The 21,983-nt window shown below is 39.1% G+C and overlaps 3 protein-coding genes and 1 pseudogene across 6 annotated transcripts; 3 read left to right on the top strand and 1 right to left on the bottom strand.

Annotated features, from left to right (window-relative positions):
• Positions 1–379: 379 nt before the first annotated feature.
• On the top strand, positions 380–5,896 carry LOC135606684 (cell division cycle protein 48 homolog; annotated as a pseudogene).
• A 4,242-nt stretch (positions 5,897–10,138) lies between these two features.
• LOC135606377 (ethylene-responsive transcription factor 14-like) lies at positions 10,139–10,859 on the bottom strand. Its single transcript, XM_065097400.1, has one exon. The coding sequence runs from the start codon at positions 10,646–10,648 to the stop codon at positions 10,283–10,285; it is 366 nt and encodes a 121-aa protein (XP_064953472.1). The 5' UTR covers positions 10,649–10,859; the 3' UTR covers positions 10,139–10,282.
• Positions 10,860–12,057: 1,198 nt separating this feature from the next.
• LOC108952294 (pentatricopeptide repeat-containing protein At1g06143) lies at positions 12,058–14,683 on the top strand. Its single transcript, XM_018823129.2, has one exon. The coding sequence runs from the start codon at positions 12,088–12,090 to the stop codon at positions 13,810–13,812; it is 1,725 nt and encodes a 574-aa protein (XP_018678674.2). The 5' UTR covers positions 12,058–12,087; the 3' UTR covers positions 13,813–14,683.
• A 987-nt stretch (positions 14,684–15,670) lies between these two features.
• Positions 15,671–19,571, top strand: LOC135606682 (pentatricopeptide repeat-containing protein At5g39710-like). 4 transcript variants are annotated; one of them, XM_065097752.1, is made up of 4 exons: positions 15,671–16,076; positions 16,184–18,341; positions 18,664–18,804; positions 18,871–19,571. In XM_065097752.1, exon 2 carries the CDS (start codon positions 16,315–16,317, stop codon positions 18,256–18,258), a length of 1,944 nt encoding a protein of 647 aa, XP_064953824.1. In that variant the 5' UTR covers positions 15,671–16,076; positions 16,184–16,314; the 3' UTR covers positions 18,259–18,341; positions 18,664–18,804; positions 18,871–19,571. The 4 variants fall into 4 exon arrangements, with proteins under 4 accessions (XP_064953824.1, XP_064953823.1, XP_064953822.1 ...); XM_065097751.1 differs by having other exon boundaries at positions 15,671–18,332; XM_065097750.1 differs by having other exon boundaries at positions 15,671–18,341; positions 19,093–19,571.
• The last annotated feature ends 2,412 nt before the right edge of the window (positions 19,572–21,983 follow it).

The raw sequence follows: 21,983 nt of genomic DNA, 5'->3' as shown, positions 1-21,983 counted from the left end.
TTGATTCTATACAAGAAATATGCATTTATTATATATATATATATATATATATATATATATATATATATATATATATATATGTTAATGCGACCATTTCTCAAAAGTCACATCGCAATCCTCCTCCGTCGGCCAAAACTAATTAAACCTCGTTTTATTGGGTCGGATGGAGTCAGTGCACCCGAATCCGATTTGAAATCACCTGGCAATAATAATACGTCACTGTCCCTCTCCACGTTTCTCCAACGAGATGTCTCCACATCAGAATTCGTTGACCACGTTGATACAGCGGTAGGGGCCCCCGCCTCGTGCGCTCCGATAAATATCCCCCGACGCCACACTTACTCGTCTTCTTCGATCTCCTCCGCCTCGCGGAACGCCGATGGCGAACCAGGGCGAGTCCTCCTCATCCTCGTCCGATCCGTGAGATCCTTATTTGCCTTTGATCTCTTTGGGTTTATGCTGGCCTCAGGGTTTCGATCCGATTCGTTTCTTTGTGCGTCTGGGAATCGTTGCAGAAAGGGGGCGAAGAAGGACTTCAGCACCGCGATTCTCGAGCGGAAGAAGACCCCAACCGTTTGATAGTTGACGAGGCCGTCAACGATGACAACTCGGTCGTCTCCTTGAACCCCGAGACGATGGAAAAGCTGCAGCTTTTCCGTGGCGATACGGTCCTTCTGAAGGTGACAATGCTGAGTTTTTTTACTGGGAGCTAGAAATCTTTGGAGTTATGGAGTCATCTGGGGAGGACTTGTTTACCATCGAGGAATTTCGGTGAAGTTTGGATTTTGTGTTGGAAGAAATCGGGCACGTCGATTGACTAGTTTTTCTTTTTCTTCTATAGCTTTGAATTTGTTCAGAAATACTGCTGGTGAAAACTAGGCACTTTCTTGAACATAGGCTCGGACTCGCATGTAGATTTCAATTCATTATGTATCATTTCTCTAATTGACATTTGAAAAATTGGTCTCTACCACATTTGTAAGAAGACCACTCTCTCGCTTTAAATATAAATAGCTTTAAACTTCTGATAATCACATTTGAGACAAGAAACAGCAGACATCCACAACTTTTGTATAACTGGGGAATTCTGAACCATGGATTTCATTTTAATGGGTTCACTTCCTTAATTGACTAAGTAAATGCTTTCTCGTCTTTGTTGGCAATGATTTCAGGGGAAGAAGCGTAGAGATACAATTTGTATTGCGCTTGCTGATGACACTTGTGATGAACCTAAGATCAGGATGAATAAGGTTGTTAGGTCAAACCTTAGAGTGAGGCTCGGGGATGTGGTATGTGTGCATCAGTGTCAGGATGTGAAATATCAAAAGCGCGTGCATATACTTCCCGTAGATGATACAATTGAAGGCATTACAGGAAACTTGTTTGATGTTTATTTGAAGCGTAAGTTGTATTTTTTTTTTCTCCCACAAATTCTCTGGCTTACCTGGATCTAGTGTTTTTACTCTTTTATGGAAGGATACTTGGGCAGATATTTTGTTTATGAAATTATTTTGTGGGTAATGGTTCATTATCAATATATGTCTTAAAAGTTTCATGGGACCCATTGCCCTGTTATGAGATGGTGTTTCTTCTTTACTGGGAGATGTAAACTGTAATTTTGAAGTAACATGGTGTTTTTGGTGTTTTTTAGTTATTTAAAATGTAATCCTTTCCACTCTTGCATGTCAAAGTTTGGACAATTATGTCATGGTAACATAATAGGTCATTGGATTTTGACTAGTTATGTTAACCAACTATTTGTTTCTTTCAAAGCCCTTCCTTTTTGGTCAATCTGTACTTCATTCACAACATTGGTTTGGAGCCTGCTGAGAACATGCCTTCTTGTGTTGTCGTGACTGTGGGTGCTTATTGAAATATTGGTGGCAGCAAAATATTCAATTAGTTTTCTTTTTATTATCAATAAGGGCACAGGGTATGGCTTGTTTGTTGAAGGTTCCGTACACTAGACCAAGTTGGATACAAGATTATCTGTTCCTTTTTCTTTTCCTCTTTTTATAAAGCCTAAGAATCCCATTGAGGGAAAACATTAACACAAAAGTGAGAAGCAAAAGTTAGGATATTATGGAATATTGTGTCTTTGGGGAGCCAAACACCCAACGGCCCTAATTGAGGCAAGAGATGCTTCCGGCAGACCTTAGTTTGGTTGATATATTCTTCTGCTAGTTGATGCCTAATTTGAAAGCTTTGTTTGTCATTTACTATTAGTTTGGAAAAAGATGATAGTTTATACATCAATTTGTTCAGATTCTGGCTTAGCCAATCAAGCAAGAGGTGCTTTTTAATATGCCTATTGTATATATTGTTGGTGCTTTAAATAGTCTTAGGTCGGCATGCATTTTAGTTGTATCTATTTGAAGGAATATATCTTTTAAATTTTTGATTAGATTGTTCATATTCTGTTTGCTGAATTTAAACCGAGTGATATGGTCTATATCAAGCAATTGAAGAGGAGTTAAAGGAGGGGGAGATCAATGGTTTACAACTTGGGCCTTGAGGACATTATTCGATCATAAACTCAAGGCCTTTAGCTAGGATTTTCACAGTATGCTAATTTTGTCATTGGGTTAATTAATTTGTTGAGGAGTAGATTGAGAAAGAAGTACATCTAATCAAAGAACAATAAGCGTTCCACAACTTCTGTCTTGAATTTGACTTTCTCAGGCAAAAGTTTCTGGCTGGATTAAGCTTGATCTCTAATAATACAGCTAACTATAGATCTTTATTTCAAACTTTTTATGTTATTTGCAGAATATTGTTCTTTGTCTTCAAAATGGCTCTTTTGCATTCCATAGCCTTAGAAACCTGCTGTTTTTGTTTGTGTTCTGCATAATATTATCTCTTTTTCTTATGTGATTTTCAGCATATTTCTTGGAGGCATATCGCCCTGTTAGGAAAGGAGACCTCTTCCTTGTTAGGGGTGGGATGCGCAGTGTTGAGTTCAAGGTAACTGAAACTGACCCACCAGAATACTGTGTGGCTGCCTCCGATACTGAGATTTTCTGTGATGGAGACCCTATTAAAAGAGAGGATGAGGAACTGCTTGATGAGGTAGGGTATGATGATGTCGGTGGTGTTAGGAAGCAGATGGCACAAATTCGAGAATTGGTCGAGCTTCCCCTAAGACACCCTCAATTGTTCAAGTCCATCGGTGTAAAACCACCAAAAGGCATTTTGTTGTATGGACCTCCTAGCTCTGGTAAGACTCTGATTGCAAGAGCAGTAGCAAATGAAACTGGAGCATTTTTCTTCTGCATCAATGGTCCTGAAATTATGTCAAAGCTAGCTGGAGAGAGTGAAAGCAACCTTAGAAAGGCATTTGAAGAAGCAGAGAAGAATGCACCATCAATTATTTTCATTGACGAGATAGATTCCATTGCTCCTAAGGGGGGAAAAACCCATGGAGAAGTGGAGAGGCGTATCGTTTCTCAACTCTTGACTTTGATGGATGGTTTGAAGTCACGGTCCCATGTGATTGTAATTGGTGCAACAAATCGACCAAACAGCATTGACCCAGCTCTTAGAAGGTTTGGGAGGTTTGATAGGGAAATTGACATTGGGGTGCCAGACGAGGTTGGTCGCCTAGAAGTTCTTCGCATACATACCAAGAATATGAAACTAGCTGAAGATGTAAGATTGTTTATGAGAATGCTCTGTCTTTTTTATTATATTTTTTTGTGGGTGCCCTGGTTTATGATGGTAGTTGACACATTTTCTATATGCAGGTTGATTTGGAAAGAATTGCCAAGGACAATCATGGGTATGTTGGGGCTGATCTGGCTGCCTTGTGCACTGAAGCTGCTCTTCAGTGCATACGTGAGAAAATGGATGTTATTGACTTGGAGGATGAATCTATAGATGCCGAGATTCTGAACTCTTTGGCTGTTACAAATGAACATTTTAAAACTGCTCTTGGAACAAGCAACCCTTCTGCACTCCGGGAAACCGTAAATGCCTTGTTCTTATTTTTTCCAACATATGCATTTCTGTTAGTAATTCTTGTTTAGTTGAAATACAATTTGTTATTTAGTTCCTGGAACCTGCATCCAGGTTGTTGAAGTGCCAAATGTTACTTGGGATGATATCGGTGGACTTGAAAATGTCAAGAGGGAACTGCAAGAGGTACTATGAAGGAACAATTGACACTTTTTTCTGGTACTCTTGGAAATTTCAACTAACTGCTTGGTCATGAATTTTCTTTTATTTATAGACCATCCAATATCCAGTTGAGCATCCAGAGAAGTTTGAAATGTTTGGTATGTCAACTTCAAAGGGAGTCCTGTTCTATGGACCTCCAAGTTGCGGAAAAACTTTGTTGGCAAAGGCCATAGCCAACGAATGCCAAGCAAACTTAATCAGTGTCAAGGGTCCAGAATTTCTCACCGTGTATTTGGCGAAAGTGAAGCAAATGTTTGAGAAATTTTTGATAAGGCTCGTCAATCTGCTCCATGTGTACTCTTTTTTGATGAGCTGGACTCGATTGCAACTCAGGTTTGTCCCAGCATATGTTTGATCGCCCTTCTCTTATCTATCACTATTATTTCATTTAACTACGATTTGTGCTATCACAGAGAGGGAGTAGTGTTGGGGATGCAGGAGGTGCTGCTGATAGAGTTCTCAATCAACTCCTGACTGAGATGGATGGCATGAATGCTAAGAAAACTGTTTTTATAATTGGGGCAACAAACAGGCCTGACATTATTGATCCGGCATCGCTAAGGCCAGGCCGTCTTGATCAGTTAATCTACATTCCTCTGCCAGACGAGGCGTCACGGTACCAAATTTTTAAAGCTTGCTTGGGGAAGTCCCCTGTTGCAAAAGATGTGGATCTGATGGCTCTTGCTAATTACACTCAAGGCTTCAGCGGTGCAGATATCACAGAAATTTGCCAACGAACATGTAAATGTGCAATCAGGGAAAACATTTGAAAGGTAAAACATTTTCCTCGGCACTGATGTGAGTTTGGTCCTGCCATGGCTTCTCACTCTGTGTTCTCATTTCCTTCCGAGGACCAAGCCCTTTTGCGGTCTTGTATACGGTCGCAGCAGGCCTTGTAGTTCTCTCTTGGCCCTTCATTTTTAATCCCTTTAGTGTCTACCTCTTCGTAGAATGTTGTTGTCCGTTACACTTTTACTAATCCAATCCATCACGATTTTGCATGTGTTTTTAAATGGTGTCCAGGATATAGATAGGGAGTGTCGGAGGACCGAGAATCCAGAAGCTATGGACGAAGATGATGCCGATGAAGTTGCAGAAATCAAAGCAGTTCACTTTGAGGCGTCGATGAAGTTTGCTCGGAGGAGCGTCAGATAATTGAAAATATCAGGCTTTCGCTCAGACTTTGCAGCAGTCTAGGGGATTTGGAAGCGAGTTCCGGTTCCCTGGCCGAGCAGAGGCTGGGACTGCTGGCACTGACCACCCATTTGCCACATCAGGTGCTGGAGCTGACGATGATGATTTATATAATTAGTTTGTAGGACACGGTTCATATTCTGTGCTAATATTTCTCCTCGACTCGATACTCATCATGGTACCTAGTTGGTTAAGTAATTGTTCCTAAGCTATAGACGAGGGACGGAAATCTGAGATGGAAAGATTATGATGTGATGCCACACTGCGTGTCCATCGTTGTCTATCGGAATTTGCTTTTGTAGCTTCCTTTGATGCATCTATGTATCTGTTGCTCGAAATGCTTTCCCAGTTTCCAACAGTAACAGCCTGCCTCTTTGTATGTGTCATATGATTTTGTGCAGTTAGAATCCGAGTCGAATGAGTTGATAGTCTCAGAATCTGATACATTTCCAGGTATGATTGTGCTGGTATCATCCAGATCATGTTCTTATTATGCTTTGCATGAGTGTGCGATTTTATTGCCTGTCATATTCTTTTGGGTCAGTCCAAATCTAATCAGCTATCTATTCATCTGCTCTCTCCGATCCTCTAGTTTCTTCTAGATCATGTACGAACGAATCGCTTCTGCTCGACCTTTTTCATCCCAAGATATGAGTTAAATACTGAATTATTATAAATCAAGGGTGCAAAGAGAGACTAAACTTGAGAGTTTGATAAATCATTTACATTCAGATCAAAGTGGATGTTAAAAATATATATACATATATACATATAATCAATAAAAAAAATTAATAATAATTTTTAGACACTGCAAGGAGGATTTAACAGGCAAAATTCCATGCAATAATAATAATTGGCGTGTCCATTGCAGAGCTCAATTCCAATTGTCAATGATAACGATGGTGATGGGTGAGTACAAAAGTCAAAGAGGATATGCTCGTGCCCCATTTGGCTCCTGTAATCGTATCGTGTTGAGCATTCACATCCCCTTTAATTTAATAATATTGTAAGTAGCATGCAAATGTCGTCAAGTGTTTTCGATATTATTATTATTATTATTCATCATACTACAATATACACACAGGTTTGTTTCTCCCTTTTTGTGTTTTCGATACTTGCATATACTCATTCATTCCATCACGATAGCTGGTCAGCTTCCTAAACTGGACGTGAGATTGATGAGCTCAAAAACTCGGATAATCGAATGGAATTTGTGGCCATCTAATCTCCTTAGCTTTAAGCAAGAATGTATGTGGTACTCGCTGATCATGCTTACGATAACTCGATTAGTTAATCAGATTGTATCTATCTATCTATCTATCTATCTATCTATCTATCTCTTTCCATAGTTTCTTTTAGTCGGATTCAAAAATAGATATGGTCTTTATTAATCAGATTTGAGAAAAAAAAGTAAAATAGGTAGGTAGTCAGTTGTATGAAATCCATGAACAGCTAGCTATTAATCAGATTCGAGGATAGAAAGGATGAAATCGGAGGTGCATGCCCCCTGGCGAGCGTTGGTTCTCGTAGAGCGTCCCCTACGAGAGTAGGCCCTGGAGATGATGAGAAAGAAAGAAAAGAAAAAGGATGCTTGTTGAAGCGTCTTCTAGAGGCGAGGCGGGGCGGTGCGGTGCGGTGCTGTTGGGTTGGGAATCTGATGGGACTGCCGCCATCTTTCTCCTCCCTCCGGCCCTGCACACCAACTCCTCGTCCGCCCGGCACTTGGGCACTTTCGAACGTGCCTGCCTTCTGCTCTATCGTGAAAGCCTCTTCTACTTTTTTGTCTTTCACTTATTGGATCATATAATCTCAGTCAGAGGAGTTGCTGAAGTCGATCGACACATGTGATTTTAATTAGGATTTTCTGGGGATATTTTGTCGATAATAGCGCCATCACCACCACAATAACAAGAGTGGTTTTTGAGCGTATATATACTCTCTCACTCACGTACGTACCATCAACAACACCCCCATTGCTATACTGAAATGGACTCCACCGGAGACTATTCTTTTTCTTCGTATTTATCTGAAAATTTCTTCACGACAAATACAAAAAAAATTGATCCATCTCACTAATTTATTTATTTATTTTTTGGGTACCAAAGTTACTTTGAGAATAAGAATTTAAATATGGAAACAGGAGCTCTTTCAAATGGGACGACTATATATTATACGCTCGGGTTTATGAGAAAATTGTGATGCATGAACTAACTCAACAGATTGTTTTCTTTCTTTCGTTGATGTATGCAAAGAGTATAGAACCATATAGATAGATTCTATGCTCGTTTTGCTGGATTTGTTTTCTAATAATTGAATCCGATGATGAACCATTTATGATTAATATTCAAAATCAGAACTTATGATCATATGGAAGGTGGACGGTGCATCAGCTCATCGATCACAAAAGCCATTACATAATGGGAAGTCGATCATGCTAGTTAGAGACCAATGCATCTCCAATGTCTTTTAGGCTATACTATCGTTAAAAAGACTAGTTTTGTCATTAAAATTATCTCCTATCGTCGGACTCAAAGATTGAAAAATATGACCTCATTGGATTTCACATTCGTTAGGGTCCCAAAGCTACTGGAATATTAATTAGACCCTTTTTTTATTTAGATAAGGAGCTAGCTTAGGAGAGCTAGGATCTCTTTACAAAAAGTGATAAAGTATTTTATTGATTTAAGATATGAGTTTTCGATAAATTGATTAGATAGAGCTTTAGTTAATTTAAATTAGAGATAAAAAAAATATCATATTTGTTTAAGTCGTGATTTAATCAAAGTCCAAGATTATTTTGAGAAGTTCATTATAGTTTTTCTTTTTATTTTTTATTTTTGCCTCGGGTATTTTTTTTTTTCCTTCTTTGTTTTAGATCCTAAGCTAGTAGTACTCTATTATTATTATTTGAGAAAGGATTAGGCTAAATATATGATTCTCCCTATTCTCACATAAGGTTCAGAGATTGAACTAGGATAGACATTTAACGAATAAAAGTCTCTTATTATGAAACCTCTGTAACTCTTTTGTCACGTATGATTTAACAATATCTACCATCTTTCTTTCTCGAGAAATATTACGATACGGGCTCATCATATAATGTGCTTCTCTCAAAGGCAATTTTTTTTTTTTTTACTTTTAATTCGTTTTACAAGCGGTCGGGATTGATGAGAAAATTATGAAGAATCATTCCAAATAAGAAGAACTGCATGCAGGACTAAGTAACACAAAATGTGGCATCCCATATTACTGAGCCATAAAAAAATGATTAAGTTGCATAAGTATTCTCAATATCAAATTTTAATTTTAGATTTATGAATAGTCTTTTTTATGTTTATACTAATTTTCCCTAGATGTGCTTAACATAACTATGTAATTTGCATATCACAGAATCACTAATCTATTGTCTACATTATGTAAGAAATAGGATTTTATATATATATATATATATATATATATATATATATATATATATATATATATATATATATATATATATATATATATATATATATATATATATATATATATATATAGAGAGAGAGAGAGAGAGAGAGAGAGTATATATATATATATATATATATATATATATATATATATATATATATATATATATAGAGAGAGAGAGAGAGAGAGAGAGAGAGAGAGAGAGAGAGAGAGAGAGAGTATCTTATGATGATGAGCTTGAAAAACTTTAAAGACAAATGACATGTTGTTGCAAGTACATGAATATGCGTCCATAAGTATAAATTTATATTGATTGATGATTAAGTGCGAAAAAGTAGTAGTAGTAGTAGTAGTAGTAGTAGAGTGCCGAGTGTCCTTTGGGGGGAGTACAACGATAGCCCGTATCGACGGGATGACATCCTAATATATTATTTTTCTTATCATAAAAATAAAAAATGTGATCCATACATACATAAACACAAAGCTACCACTTGTGATCTTTATTACAACATGTACGAGCAAGGTTTGGATTGAATCCTTGAAAGAACGTAGGAAGACATCGCCCGATAACTACTCCTCTCCATACATGAATGAATCTTGAAAACCCATTTGAATTGCACTAACATGAATGTTCAGAAGCTTGAGTTTTTGATCCAAGGGGAATTCAGATCCTCTCCTGCATGATTGAGAGATGCATACATTGTTGCCCTAGTTTGCTGAATCCAATCAAATATCTTGGGCTAAATTTGTTGTCTTTATATGTGACATCAACCCCTGGGTCAAGAACATCGAGGTTACGGTGATCAGAACACACAAAAACCAAAGGTTCAAGTGTCTCTGTCCATGGAGGAGGAGGAGGAGGAGGAGGAGGAGGAGGAGGTGGAAGAGAATCTACATAAGATCACAGGAAGCTGGATTCCTGCTGCAGAACCAGGAGTGTGTTCTCCCAGCATCAAACAGCGAGCTTGAACGAGGATGGAGTACATAACTGGTGGTTTCGGTGCAAGGAACAAGGATGGAAGTCCGATATCGGAACCATGCATGAGTAGGAGAGAGCATGGCGGCTTCATGGTAGGTCGGTTGGTTCGTAATCTTCTTCCTTGTTGGACTGTTCTTTGTGTTCTTGTGCTTCCCCACCCTTGTTCACGATATGTTGTTTGTGAGATTATGCTGAAGCCAACAACAACTGAGCCGGAAAGAGGGTGAATGAAACCCTTGGGAGTTGTGATGGCATGATTGGTGGCCTGAAAGCATGGAAACGGCGGAACGGATGTGCTTCTTCTGTATATTCATGCATCAGAGGTATCGAATACTGTTCATATCGGTTTCTTGTTGGTGCGAAGACGATCGCTGACACAAGAGTGGAGTAGTAAGAGATTTCCAAGTCCCCAAACATCAGCCTAGTTACATACAAGTATTACAGCCTTGGCTTATTCTGTGCCTGCGACGACGCCGCGCTCGATCGTCACTTCTTCTTGCAGCCCTTCTCCTTCTCGGCGAACTCGAGCATCTCGTCGAGCACCTTGTCGTCCAAGCACTCCAGCTCGATGACCTGCTTGCTGCCGCCGCGCGAGGAGCCGGCGGCGTAGGCGCGGGCGTCGGCGGGGAAGTTGAGCACCGCGAGGGAGCCCCGCATGGACAAGGCGGCCCGATCGTACGCCCGCGCGGCCTCCTCCGCGGTGTCGAACGTGCCCAGCCACACGCGAGCGCCGTGCTGCGTCGAGTCGCGGATCTCCGCCGCGTACTTCCCCCACGGCCGGCGCCGCACCCCGCGGTACCGCGTCTGCTCGCCGTCCTTGTCTCCCCCTCCTGCTGCTCCCGAGTCCGCCATGGGAGTCGATAGCCACTAGTGCAGCTCGCTTACTCCTCGTCCCCCCGCGCCAGGGATTTAACCCCGGTGGCGCGATTCTCCATGTGCGATGAGGAGAAAGGAAAGAGGGAATAGAATTGGATTTGGTCTCACGACCCATTTGTTTACTCCAAATTCTCTCATTAGTTTAATGAAGCAAGCTCGTACGTCGACGCTGGAGCAGGGCTCGGTTCACGCACTGCCATGGCCAGCACCTGGCAAGGCAATTCGTCAAACACTAATGAGAGAGAGAGAGAGAGAGAGAGAGAGAGAGAGAGAGAGAGTTGCCCCTTGGCCTCGTGAGGTCACGGAGGTGACGCAGAGAACACTCGATTTGCTGATGTCCGTGTTACCATGTTCCCTGCAAAAGCGATACTAATCCTCCAATACATACACAAAGAAACCAAAGGAATGGAGATTAAATTATATATATATATATATTATAGTAGGATATCTTATCTTATCCCCTAAAATTTTCGTTACATAGTCAGAACACAAGATGCCAACATTTCGACAGAAATTATAATTAATTGTGTAGCTCAAAGGGACACTAATTTTAAGTGGGATGCATAATGTAACTTTCTTTTGTTTTTCTTTGTCTTTTTTTGTTTGTTTGTTTTTGTGTGTGTGGTGTTGAGGATGTCCTTTCGTTTCTTCTCAAGTGCAGTTACAGATGACAGCATTTTACATTATAATATATATATAAATATAAAAATACTTACTATAATAAAAAGATAAGATGATTAGTAGTAGATGGGATGGGATGGGATGGGATGGGATGGGATAGAAGGATACCATAAATAAGAATCTAAATTATTTTTAATCAAGCAGACAACCGCTTACAAAGCTCAATCAATCCCAAATAATTGGAATTTTAGGGTTTATTTATTTGTCATGGTTAAAATATTAAATATTATTTGCTCAAAAGATAGTTTTAGGGGGGTGTATGCATGCATGCTAAACTGTCGGGGGTGGAACCTTTTGCAAATCAAGGCTGGCATCTAGACAAAAAAAACACAAAGGGTGGCCATATAGCTACGTAGAGTTTGAATGGGTAAGGTAATTTAGTCTCATATTAGTTGAGGAGTATGAGAACCAAGGGTTCATAAGTCTGTCGGATCTCCCTTATCTTCAAAGATATCTTTTGGAAGCTTCAAAAGAGCAAAACTTTTGGAGCAAAATCACGTAGGCTTGATCCTCAAGTGGTCCCTTATCAGGACGACATCCATCCATCCAATTTTTTTTACTTGTCTATTTTTGTGAATAACAAATTTATGTTTATTCTTTCTTTCTTTTTGTTGACATCCATCATGATGTGTTGCAATTCTTGAAGCATTCCACTAATAAATAAATAAATAAATAAATAAATAGCCACGATTACTGCAATCATTATTGGTCAACCAAGTGACGACAAATAATAAATGGTCATCCAGCCGCGGAAGGCCATTGCCATCTTCTTCTCCACCTCCGCCTTCCAAACACTCCCAGCATTCCCCTCCCTGCTTCAAGCATGCCGCTCGCTCGAGGACCTCCAGTCCGTGCACGCCACCATGCTCAAGCGCCGCGCTCTTCGCGACTCCTTCTTGATCAACCAGTTCCTCGCCGCATGCTCTCGGCTGCACCTCATCGATTATGCCCTCCGGGCCTTCGTCCAAATGTCTGACCCGAACGTCTTCGTCTACAATGCCGTCGTGGGTGGCCTCCTTCGGCAGTCTGAATCGTCCACGGCCCTCGAGTTGTACGTTGGCATGTTGAGGTCCGACGTGCTCCCTGATGGATGTACTTTCTCGCACATAGTTAAGGCTTGTGCTCGGTCATCGGCTACTGAGCTCGGCCAAGCAGTTCATGGGCAGATCGTGAAAATGGGCTTCGGAACCCACCTCTTACTCCAGACTGCACTCACGGACTTTTACTCCAGTTCCGACAAGATTAATGAATCGAGCAGGTTGTTCGACGAAATGTCTGAGAGAGATGTTGTCTCGTGGACGGTGATGATTCTGGGCCATGCCCGTCTTGGCGACTTGGCCTCGGCCAGGAGGCTCTTTGACGAAATGCCCGATAGAAGCATAGTCTCATGGAATACATTGATCGCTGGGTATGGAAGGTCAGGGGATGTTGAGTCTGCCGTTTCTCTGTTCGACGAGATGCCCGAGAAGAGCTTGGTCTCATGGACCACGATGATCTCTTGTTACTCCCAGAACAAGCGGTACAAAGAGGCAATAAAAACCTTTCACAGTATGAAGGCCGCAGGAGTCAGACCTGACCGAGTGGCGATGGCTACCGTGATCTCAGCCTGTGCTCATCTCGGAGCTCTCGACTTGGGGAGAGAATTGCACCTATATGTGATGCTCGATGGGTTTGATCTTGGTGTACACTTGGGATCAGCACTGATTGATATGTATGCAAAATGCGGGAGTGCAGAGAGAGCACTGGTTATCTTTTACAAGCTGGAAGAGAAGAACATATTCTGTTGGAATTCGGTCATCCAAGGGCTAGCGATCCATGGATGCGGGAGGGGTGCGATAACCATGTTCCACAAGATGAATGAGGAAGGCAAAACTAAACCGAATGGTATCACTTTCGTCAGCATTCTCAGCGCGTGCAATCATGCAGGGCTGGTGGAAGAATCACGAATGATGTTTTCCAGCATGATCAAGAACTACTTAATACGTCCTGAGAGGGAGCATTACGGATGCATGGTCGATCTTCTAGGGCGTGCCGGCCACTTAGTAGAAGCATTGAATTTGATCAGGAGCATGCCAATGGCACCCAACGCCGCAATCTGGTCAGCTTTACTTTCTGGTTGTAGAATACATCGAAACATGGAGGTAGCTGAGATTGCTGCAGAGAAGCTGCTTGTACTGGAACCAGAGCACAGTGCACATTATATGCTTCTGGTTAACATGCATGCTGAAGCTAAAGCATGGGAGAAGGTTGGGACGGTGAGGGGGATGTTGGAGGAGAAGGGAGTGCAGAAGAGGGCACCTGGGTGCAGCTGGATTGAGATTGATGGGGTGGTGCAAGAGTTTGCTGCTTGTGATATGATTCATCTCTCATCCGAGATTTGCTCGGTGCTGCATGAGTTGGATGGACAGCTGAAACTTGCAGGGTGTTCGCTAGAGTTGGGCATTAGTTCAATGCTGTGACTTTATGTGCAAAAGCACAAAGGATGTATGTTGTGTATACAGATTTGTTTGCAAACACATAGCGATTCAGTAGCCCTTTGTGTTGTTTGAAGTGAAATTATCACTTGTTGGTGTTGTTGGCAGCTGCAGTTCACAGGATGTGTGTTCACCAGAGTTGGACATTAGTTTAATGCTGAGATTTTTATGTGCGAAAGCACAAAGGAGGCATGTTAGTGTGCAAATTTGTTTGCAAACACTAAAGTGATTTAGCAGCACAATGTATTGTTTGGAGTGCGACTTTCATGTGAGAAATGTTTAGCAGGGGTGAAAGTGACTTGCAGGGTTCACCAGAGTTGGGCATCGCTCCATTGCTGACTTTCATGTGAGAAATGTTTGTGTATGCAGATTTGTTTGCAAAGACTGAAGTGATTAGCAGAGCTGAAAGTTGCAGTATGTTCACAAGAGTTGGGAACTGTTCTGTGATCTCCATTGGCAAAAGCGCAAAAGGATGTAATTGTTTACAAAGACTAAAGTGATTTAGCTGCACATTGTATTATTTGAAGTGCAATTTGTGCAAGAAATACTTCTTGGTATTCTGTCCAGCTGAAACTTGCAGGTTGTGATTAGTTCAACGCTGTGACATTCAAGTGCAAAAGCACAAAGGAGAAATGTTGTGTCTACAAGCTTTTTTGCAAAGACTCAAATTGATTTAGCGGCACATTTGTCTTGTCTGAATTGCAATTTGTGCAAGTAATACTTTCTTGGTGTTATAGGAAGCTGAAACTTGCAGGGTTTCTTAATTCAATGTTGCGACTTCCATGTATAAAATGCCAAAGGCGAAATAATGTTGTGTACACAAAGTTTGTTTACAAAGACGAATGATTTACCGGCACATTGTTTTGTTTAAAGTGCAGTTTGTGCAATTAATACTTTGTGTTATGCTAATCCACCCTATTATGAGTTTAAATTATATTGTGTCAGATTAAACTTTGCTTAAGATGTAAAATATTATTTGTTTGTGAGAATAAAAATATTGATTAAAAAAGAAATACATTAACAGTGAGTTAGCCCAAACAATTTGATCATTTTTGCAAGATTACATCTTAGTTATCCACATCTGTAAGTTGTAATAACCCAACTATTAGGAATTCATTATAAGAGCCATATCCTATTATTTAGCTTTCTTAAAGGTAACATCATAAGAATAAGTAATCTATTGTTTTTTCTTATTACCATTGAAGTTTTTTTTTAGATCTTCCTGTATCCGAAACCAATTACTTTGCTTTTACATCCACAAATAAATTGTCTATTGGAGCAATATGGAATTTGCACTATTGTTTTAGTTAACAGAAATAAATGTAATATTTGGTACAATAGCACTGGCCTCCATGGTAGATGGTAGGAAAGAGAGAAAGATATAGGAGGGAGGGGGAACAAGCACTATAGTATTTGCAACCTTCAACCATTTATCGATAAAAAAATTAAAATAAAAATTGAATGATTAATAAGAGAGAAATTAACATTGAAAAAAAATATAATCAGATAAATTTTTAATAGAGGATTTGAAGTATTTTAACCATTTATTGAATCAAACTGATTCAAAAAAATTCAGATAAATTTTTAATAGAGGATTTGACGTATTTTAACCATTTATTGTATCAAACTGATTCAAAAAATTAAAATAAAATTGAATGATATAAGAGAAAAATTAACATTGAAAAAATAATAATCAAATAAATATTTAAGGGAGGGCTGTCCTCCGACAAAAAATGTGCACATCTTGACTTGACTTGGCGAACCACGTCACGTCATACTCTGAAGCAATCCAAGCCGTAAGAAGAGAAAACGTATGGTTGAGATTCGAGGGGAGTGCGAAGGTTCGACGACACCAGTTAGACGTGGCGCCGCTCGATCGCTGCACTTTTACTCCTCTTCAAACCCTCAGCCGCGGGGCAATGGCGGCGGCCTACGGCTGGTGAGCGGCCGCTGAGGCTGCGAGCCTGCGTTTCTTAGGTCTTCTTTTCTCTTCTCCCCGTTCAAGTGATGCCCCCAAACCGCTGCTTTCGTCTCACATCGTCAGCGTGGAATCAGGTTTTTGCCTACGGTGTTCTCTCTACTAACACTTCTCTAGGTTCTCGCTGTTAAATCTTGTACGAGTGCACGATAGAAGTGCCTTCTGTCGCTCTTTCTTTGCTTCCGATTGTGTTCTTCATTCAAGCTTGATGGGTGTTTGTTCGATTGCCCGAGTGAAAGGTTTTGGAGGCCTGGTCTATGAGTAGAAACGGGTTAGTACTTTTCCATGGCGTCTTTGTTGAAAAAATTCGATCTTGGAGGCCCTACTCTTCCGCTTTGGCATTGTTGTCGTGTCTTCATGACCAATTCTTTTCCTCAGAGCAACTCTTAGAATTGGCCGCCGTCGGTGAGAGCGAGAAAAAATCTGAATTTTACAACAATAGAGGTCGGAGTATTTTTCCCTTCGTCTCCTTTGTAGTGAGTACTTTGAACTGGGAAGTGGCGAGGAAGATGAGCTTCTCCATAGCAGTGAACAGGTTTGGCTTATCCCAATCGTTGGAATCATTTGCAGTGCTAATCCATACGTTCTTGTCAGCTGGGATGCATAAGGAGGTCAAGCATTTGCTTCGAGATATAGCAGAATACAATAGGAATGTTGGCTCCAACATGCTCGAATTGCTTTCACCATTAGTAAGTCTTTTGGATGGTGCCATGAGATCACAAGCGTATGAATCTTTAATATATATATTTGCAGAGGCCTCGATGTTTGAAGATGCCCTCGAGACATTTTTAGAGGCTAAGCAAGTTGCACTACAACTCTCTATTCAGTCATGCAATTTCTTGCTTCAATGTTTGGTTAAGAGGAAGATGATAGGGTATGCTAGAAGCTTATTTCAGGCCTTGAAGAATTCGGGCCCTTCTCCCAATGTCTACACTTACTCTATCATGATGGGTTTATATGCTACAGGGGACATCTTATATTTGGATGAAGCTAAGGAGATTCTTTTGGATATGGAAAAGGTAGGAGTGAGGCCAAATGCAGTGACTTATGCTACTTACATTCGTGGACTTTGTAGCGCCGGGTATGTGGAGCCTGCGTTGGGCTTTCTACAGGACTTGCTGCACAAATGTCTCCCATTGAATGCTTATTGTTTCAATGCTGTTATTCATGGTTTTTGCCAGGAAGGACGGCCCTTAGAGTCACTGAAGGTTTTAGATGAAATGAAAGGATGTGGATTCCCACCTGATGTGCACAGCTATTCAATGCTAATAGATGGGTTTTGCAAGCAAGGTGATGTTTCGAAGGGCTACGATTTGATTGTTGAAATGGTAAACTGTGGAACTATGCCCACCATGGTTAGTTATAGCTCACTCTTACATGGAATATGTAGGATAGGAGAAGTGAACGTGGCACTAAATTTGTTCCATGAGCTTAGGCGTCAAGGTTACAGGCATGACCAAATCTCTTATAGCATTCTTCTTGACGGGTACTGTCAGCATGGGGATCTGGATGGTGCTTGTGCTCTTTGGGAGGATATGATCAAAAATAATTTTTTTCCTGATGTTTATAACTATACCAGCCTTATTCATGGCTTCTGTAGACATGGACATTTGAAGGAAGCTTTAGCACAATTCCAAGTTATGATTAAAACAGGGATAATGCCGAATATTGTTACTTGCACTGTCCTAGTTGATGGATTCTTCAGAGAGAATTACGTAGAACAAGCTTTAATGTTCTTGAATGAAGTTCGTGGCATGGGAATCACCCCCAACTTGTGCATGTACGGAGTCATCATCAATGGCTTGTGCAAAGGGCGGATGTTTGAAAAGGCTTGGATAGTTTTTGGAGATATGATAAAGAGAGGGCTTCGTCCTGATGTTGTTGTTTATAGTACCCTTGTTGAAGGTTTTGCCAAAATGTTAAACATGGAAGAAGCTTTTAAGGTGTATGCTAAAATGTCAAAGCAGGGTGTCACACCCAACATATTTACATATACAAGCCTCATAAATGGGCTCTGCAATGATGGGAGGATGCCTGAAGCTTTGAATTTGTTTGAGGAAATGGTTCAACGGGGCGTGATGCCTGACAGGATTGCATTCACGTCACTGATTGCTAATTTCTGTAAATGTAAGAATATGAATAAGGCTTTGGAATGGTTTAATAAAATGATGCAGAGTGGTTTGCCTCCAGATGTGTTTACATATACCTGTCTTATATATGGATATAGCAAGTTGCTTTCGATGGACATTGCAGTTTCACTGATGGATGAAATGTTAAGAATTGGTCTAAGACCTAATTTAGTAACTTATACTGCTTTAATTTCTGGTTATTGCAAGATTGGAGAAAGAAAAAAAGCTTATGAGTTGTATAACATAATGCTAAAGCAAGGTATATTACCAGATATGTTGGCTTGTCGTTCACTTGGTTTAGATTGTTGGGAGGAGAAAACTTGAAAGCAGCATTTGCACAATTATGATTTTCAACGGCCACTAACTGGTCACCTTCGTCTCTGGCTGCTATACCCCTGGTAATCAAGGTAAGAGTTGTAAATAGCTGTCATTTCTCTTGAGCTTGTCGAGATCACAACCGGAGCCATAAGGTCCTCCATTATTTCAGATTTGGTGTGGTAAATATGTTTGATGACCTAGGCATAGCTCTAGGTAGATCTTTTGGTTCACAACCATGGACAGCATAGAGGCATGACTAAATTGAAATAAAGAATGAAACTTCCTTTTGAGAACTCTTTTCTTTGGGAGTCAGTTCTATCAGTGAATACCAGTCAAAATTACTTAAAACTATATTTTGTGGATGTGTTTAATATTTCAGCCCTGTGTTCTCTTATACTCCTTAATTTGCAGGGACTATTGGGGAGCTGAATGAAGAATCCATATGCAGAGTTACCCCCATCTCTCTCACACTTCTCTCTTACTGCCAATTTGATGATTGTGGATGATGCCAAACATGTACCCCCATCTGAATGAAGAAGAAATCATAAGAAGGTAAGAAGAAATCATCAGACTTGAATTTATATGGATTTTAACTAGTCTTTCTCTTTTATTGATCAGGTAATCATGAGATGACTGTATAAGTTGAAGTTCTTCTGTCATGCTCGCCAGAAGACTTTACACTTTTCCCTTAGCGTGTCCTTTTGATCATCTCTGCATTCAAACAGCCAGAAATCGACCTCTAAGACTTTGGCCTCCATTCATCATCCATACAAGTGACCTGATGTTGTGAGGCCTTGATGGAGATACGGCTAATCAGATTGTTAATTGAGACATTCGCAGATTGATTTTGCTGGAGGAGGCTGGCTTCTGATACGGTGTCATCACGGCTCCCCCAGGACCACATACTAGATTTCTGGATTCTCGGAACTCTGAATTTGGAAATGTGATCTTCATGATATCAAAGAACAGCAGGACCTGGTGCTTCTCTGCTTCACATCTCACCTGCATTAGGAGGAGAAAACAATCAGACCATTGTCCACAACGCTTAATAGGATTTAGCTGGAAATGTGATCTTCATGATATCAAAGAACAGCAGGACCTGGAGCTTCTCTGCTTCACATCTCACCTGCATTAGGTGGAGAAAACAATCAGACCATTGTCCACAATGCCTCATGGGATTTAGTTTCTCCATTTTATTTTTTAAGATATTAGTTTCCTATAATTGTATGATTTCGTTTCTCCATTTATCAAATTTGTACTCTTGTAAATTATATAAGTTCCTCAATCAAATAAAGAAGAAGAATTCCTTTATAAGAGTATCTGATATAAGGCTAAAAGTTATTTTCTTCATTGCCCAAAACAATCTTTCTTCCTCTGTTCAATGGTATGCATGTTTATATCTACAGTAAAAGAGATTTGGGAGACAGTGAAATACATTTTCAAATGTCAAAGATGTTACTCACATTTAAGAGATTAAAACAAAGGATTGTAGCTCCATCTTGATTATTCCCAAGATGTTAAGATGAAGTGTAGCGAAGGTAATTGTTGAAAAAGAGAAGTTTTTTTAACTTTTTAGCTGGGCTTAACATAGATTATGATAAGCATGTATTTAAATATATGAAATCATTTGCCAAACTCTTCTGGGAGAATATTTTATTTATGAAAAAAAGAGAAATATTATTTTGTATAAATAAATAAAATTTATTCTTAGGATATGGAGTAGACGATTCCATTTGATAAGCGTTGATAGAATGACAAAAACCAAAGAAGATGCTAGCTAAGATTCTTTCTTGGTTTTATCAATTATTATCGATGTTTCATTTTGAAATACTTGAAACATTGCAACTCGACTTATGAAGTTGTTAAAGAAATAATAGTCTTGATGATGGTTAGAAAAGTATGAACCTTTTAAAATTTATATGAATGCTTTATATTTTACTATTGAAAGAATTATTATATAGAGAGTCACGTGATGGTTTACGAGAGCTATAAGCTCAATGAGATTAAGTTATAATATCCTGTGCGTAAGAAGAAGATGACATTAGTGGTTTATAGTATTTGAGTATAGAGACTTTAACTTTTCAAAACGTGATTTGTGTTGATGATGATCATATTAAGTTATTTTTAGACTCAGAAAAAACTCTCCCTAAAATATATAAGATGGAAGGACCTACTAATTAAATTTGATATGGTAATGAAGTATAAGCCCAAACGAGTAAATATTATAGTCAATGCCTTGAGCAAAAATGTTGAGTTAGGTGAATGCAATGCAACTAGTAGGTAAAGACCATACGAGTTAGTTACAATCCCAATTTTTTTCTAAGATCAAGGACTAACTATACAATGATCTCTAAGTGATAACCCTAATACAACTAATTAAAGAGGGCAAGGTATAATGATTTTGAGTCCAAGTGAAGTAATAAAAGCTAGTGGATTTTTTTGGAGATCTTGATTATACTAGAGAGGTCGTGTGGGAATATTTCTTTAAATTTCATATTAAGATTACCAAAAAGTGGATCAAATATCCTTATCGTCTCAACTAGCTCGGGCACAAAGATCCACTTGCCCTAAATGTGAAAAGTATCATATGAGAGAATGTCTTAAAGGTAAATGGTTATGTTTTCGATGTAGAAAGCCAGAACATTTAGCAAGGAACTATATATCAATCTCATCAGAATAGAAAAGAATATTAGGCAAACTGTTTGCGATGACTAAGACAAAAGTAGACATTAGCCTCTAAGTTCTCTTGGGTGAGATATTTATTTATGATATTTTCTTACATACATTAATTGATTCTAACATAATATATTTTTTTGAATAATTAGCTTATATGGAGAAACTATGTGATGTATTACATAGTTATTCCATTAAAGGATATAATATATTTACGTTAAGAATTGAGATTTTATCTAATTCAAATTGTTGACAAAGAATTAATTGTAAATATGATAATATTGAATATATAAGATTTTGATATTATACTAAGTATGAATTGGTTATCTAAACATCATATTTTCATTGATTGTAAAAAAAAAAAAGAATAGTATTTCAACCTCTAAGTATGTAGAGTTTCTTTTTGTTGATTCTAAAGAGAAAACATCAATCCACTTTATCTCGATAATAAAAGCAATGAGACTTTTAAATGGTAGATGCATAAGATATCGATTGACACTAGAGTGGAATCGAAAGTCAAGCTAAAGGATATGTCCAGTTATAAGTAAATTTTTTTAGATCTTTCTAAGGGATCTCTTTATATGATCAGATAGATTAAATTTGTCATAGATTTAATGTAGGGTATTGAACGTATTTTCAAAGTATCTTATAGAAAAACTCGAATTGAAAGAGTTAAAGATACAGAGCTCCTTAATCAAGAGTTCATTTACCCTAACTTTTCATCATGAGAGCACCAATCCTATTTATAAAGAAAAAAATAGGACAATATAATTGTACATAGATTATAGAGAGTTGAATAAAGTGACTATTAAGAATAAATATCTATTTTCCAGAATTAATAACTTGTTTGATCAATTTAAAGGTGCATAAGTGTTTTTCAAAATTGATCCAAGAGGAGGGTATCATCAATTGAAAATCAAGGAGGATATTTCCAATATCGCTTTTAAGATTAGATAGGAGCACTTTAAATTTCTAATGATGTCATTTGACCTAACAAATATATCAGCTATCTATATGGACTTAATAAACAGGATATTCAATGAGTATCTAACCATATT

This window comes from Musa acuminata, chromosome BXJ2-3, assembly GCF_036884655.1.
Source record: "Musa acuminata AAA Group cultivar baxijiao chromosome BXJ2-3, Cavendish_Baxijiao_AAA, whole genome shotgun sequence".
NCBI lineage: Eukaryota > Viridiplantae > Streptophyta > Magnoliopsida > Zingiberales > Musaceae > Musa > Musa acuminata.
The sequence above is the reverse complement of the archived record's forward strand: the minus strand, read 5'-3'. Positions and strand labels throughout refer to the sequence as shown.

Excerpts from the sequence above, each read along its gene's own strand:
- LOC135606377 (XM_065097400.1), bottom strand. The coding sequence starts at position 10,648 with ATGGCGGACTCGGGAGCAGCAGGAGGGGGAGACAAGGACGGCGAGCAG.
- LOC108952294 (XM_018823129.2), top strand. The coding sequence starts at position 12,088 with ATGGTCATCCAGCCGCGGAAGGCCATTGCCATCTTCTTCTCCACCTCC.
- LOC135606682 (XM_065097751.1), top strand. The coding sequence starts at position 16,063 with ATGAGTAGAAACGGGTTAGTACTTTTCCATGGCGTCTTTGTTGAAAAA.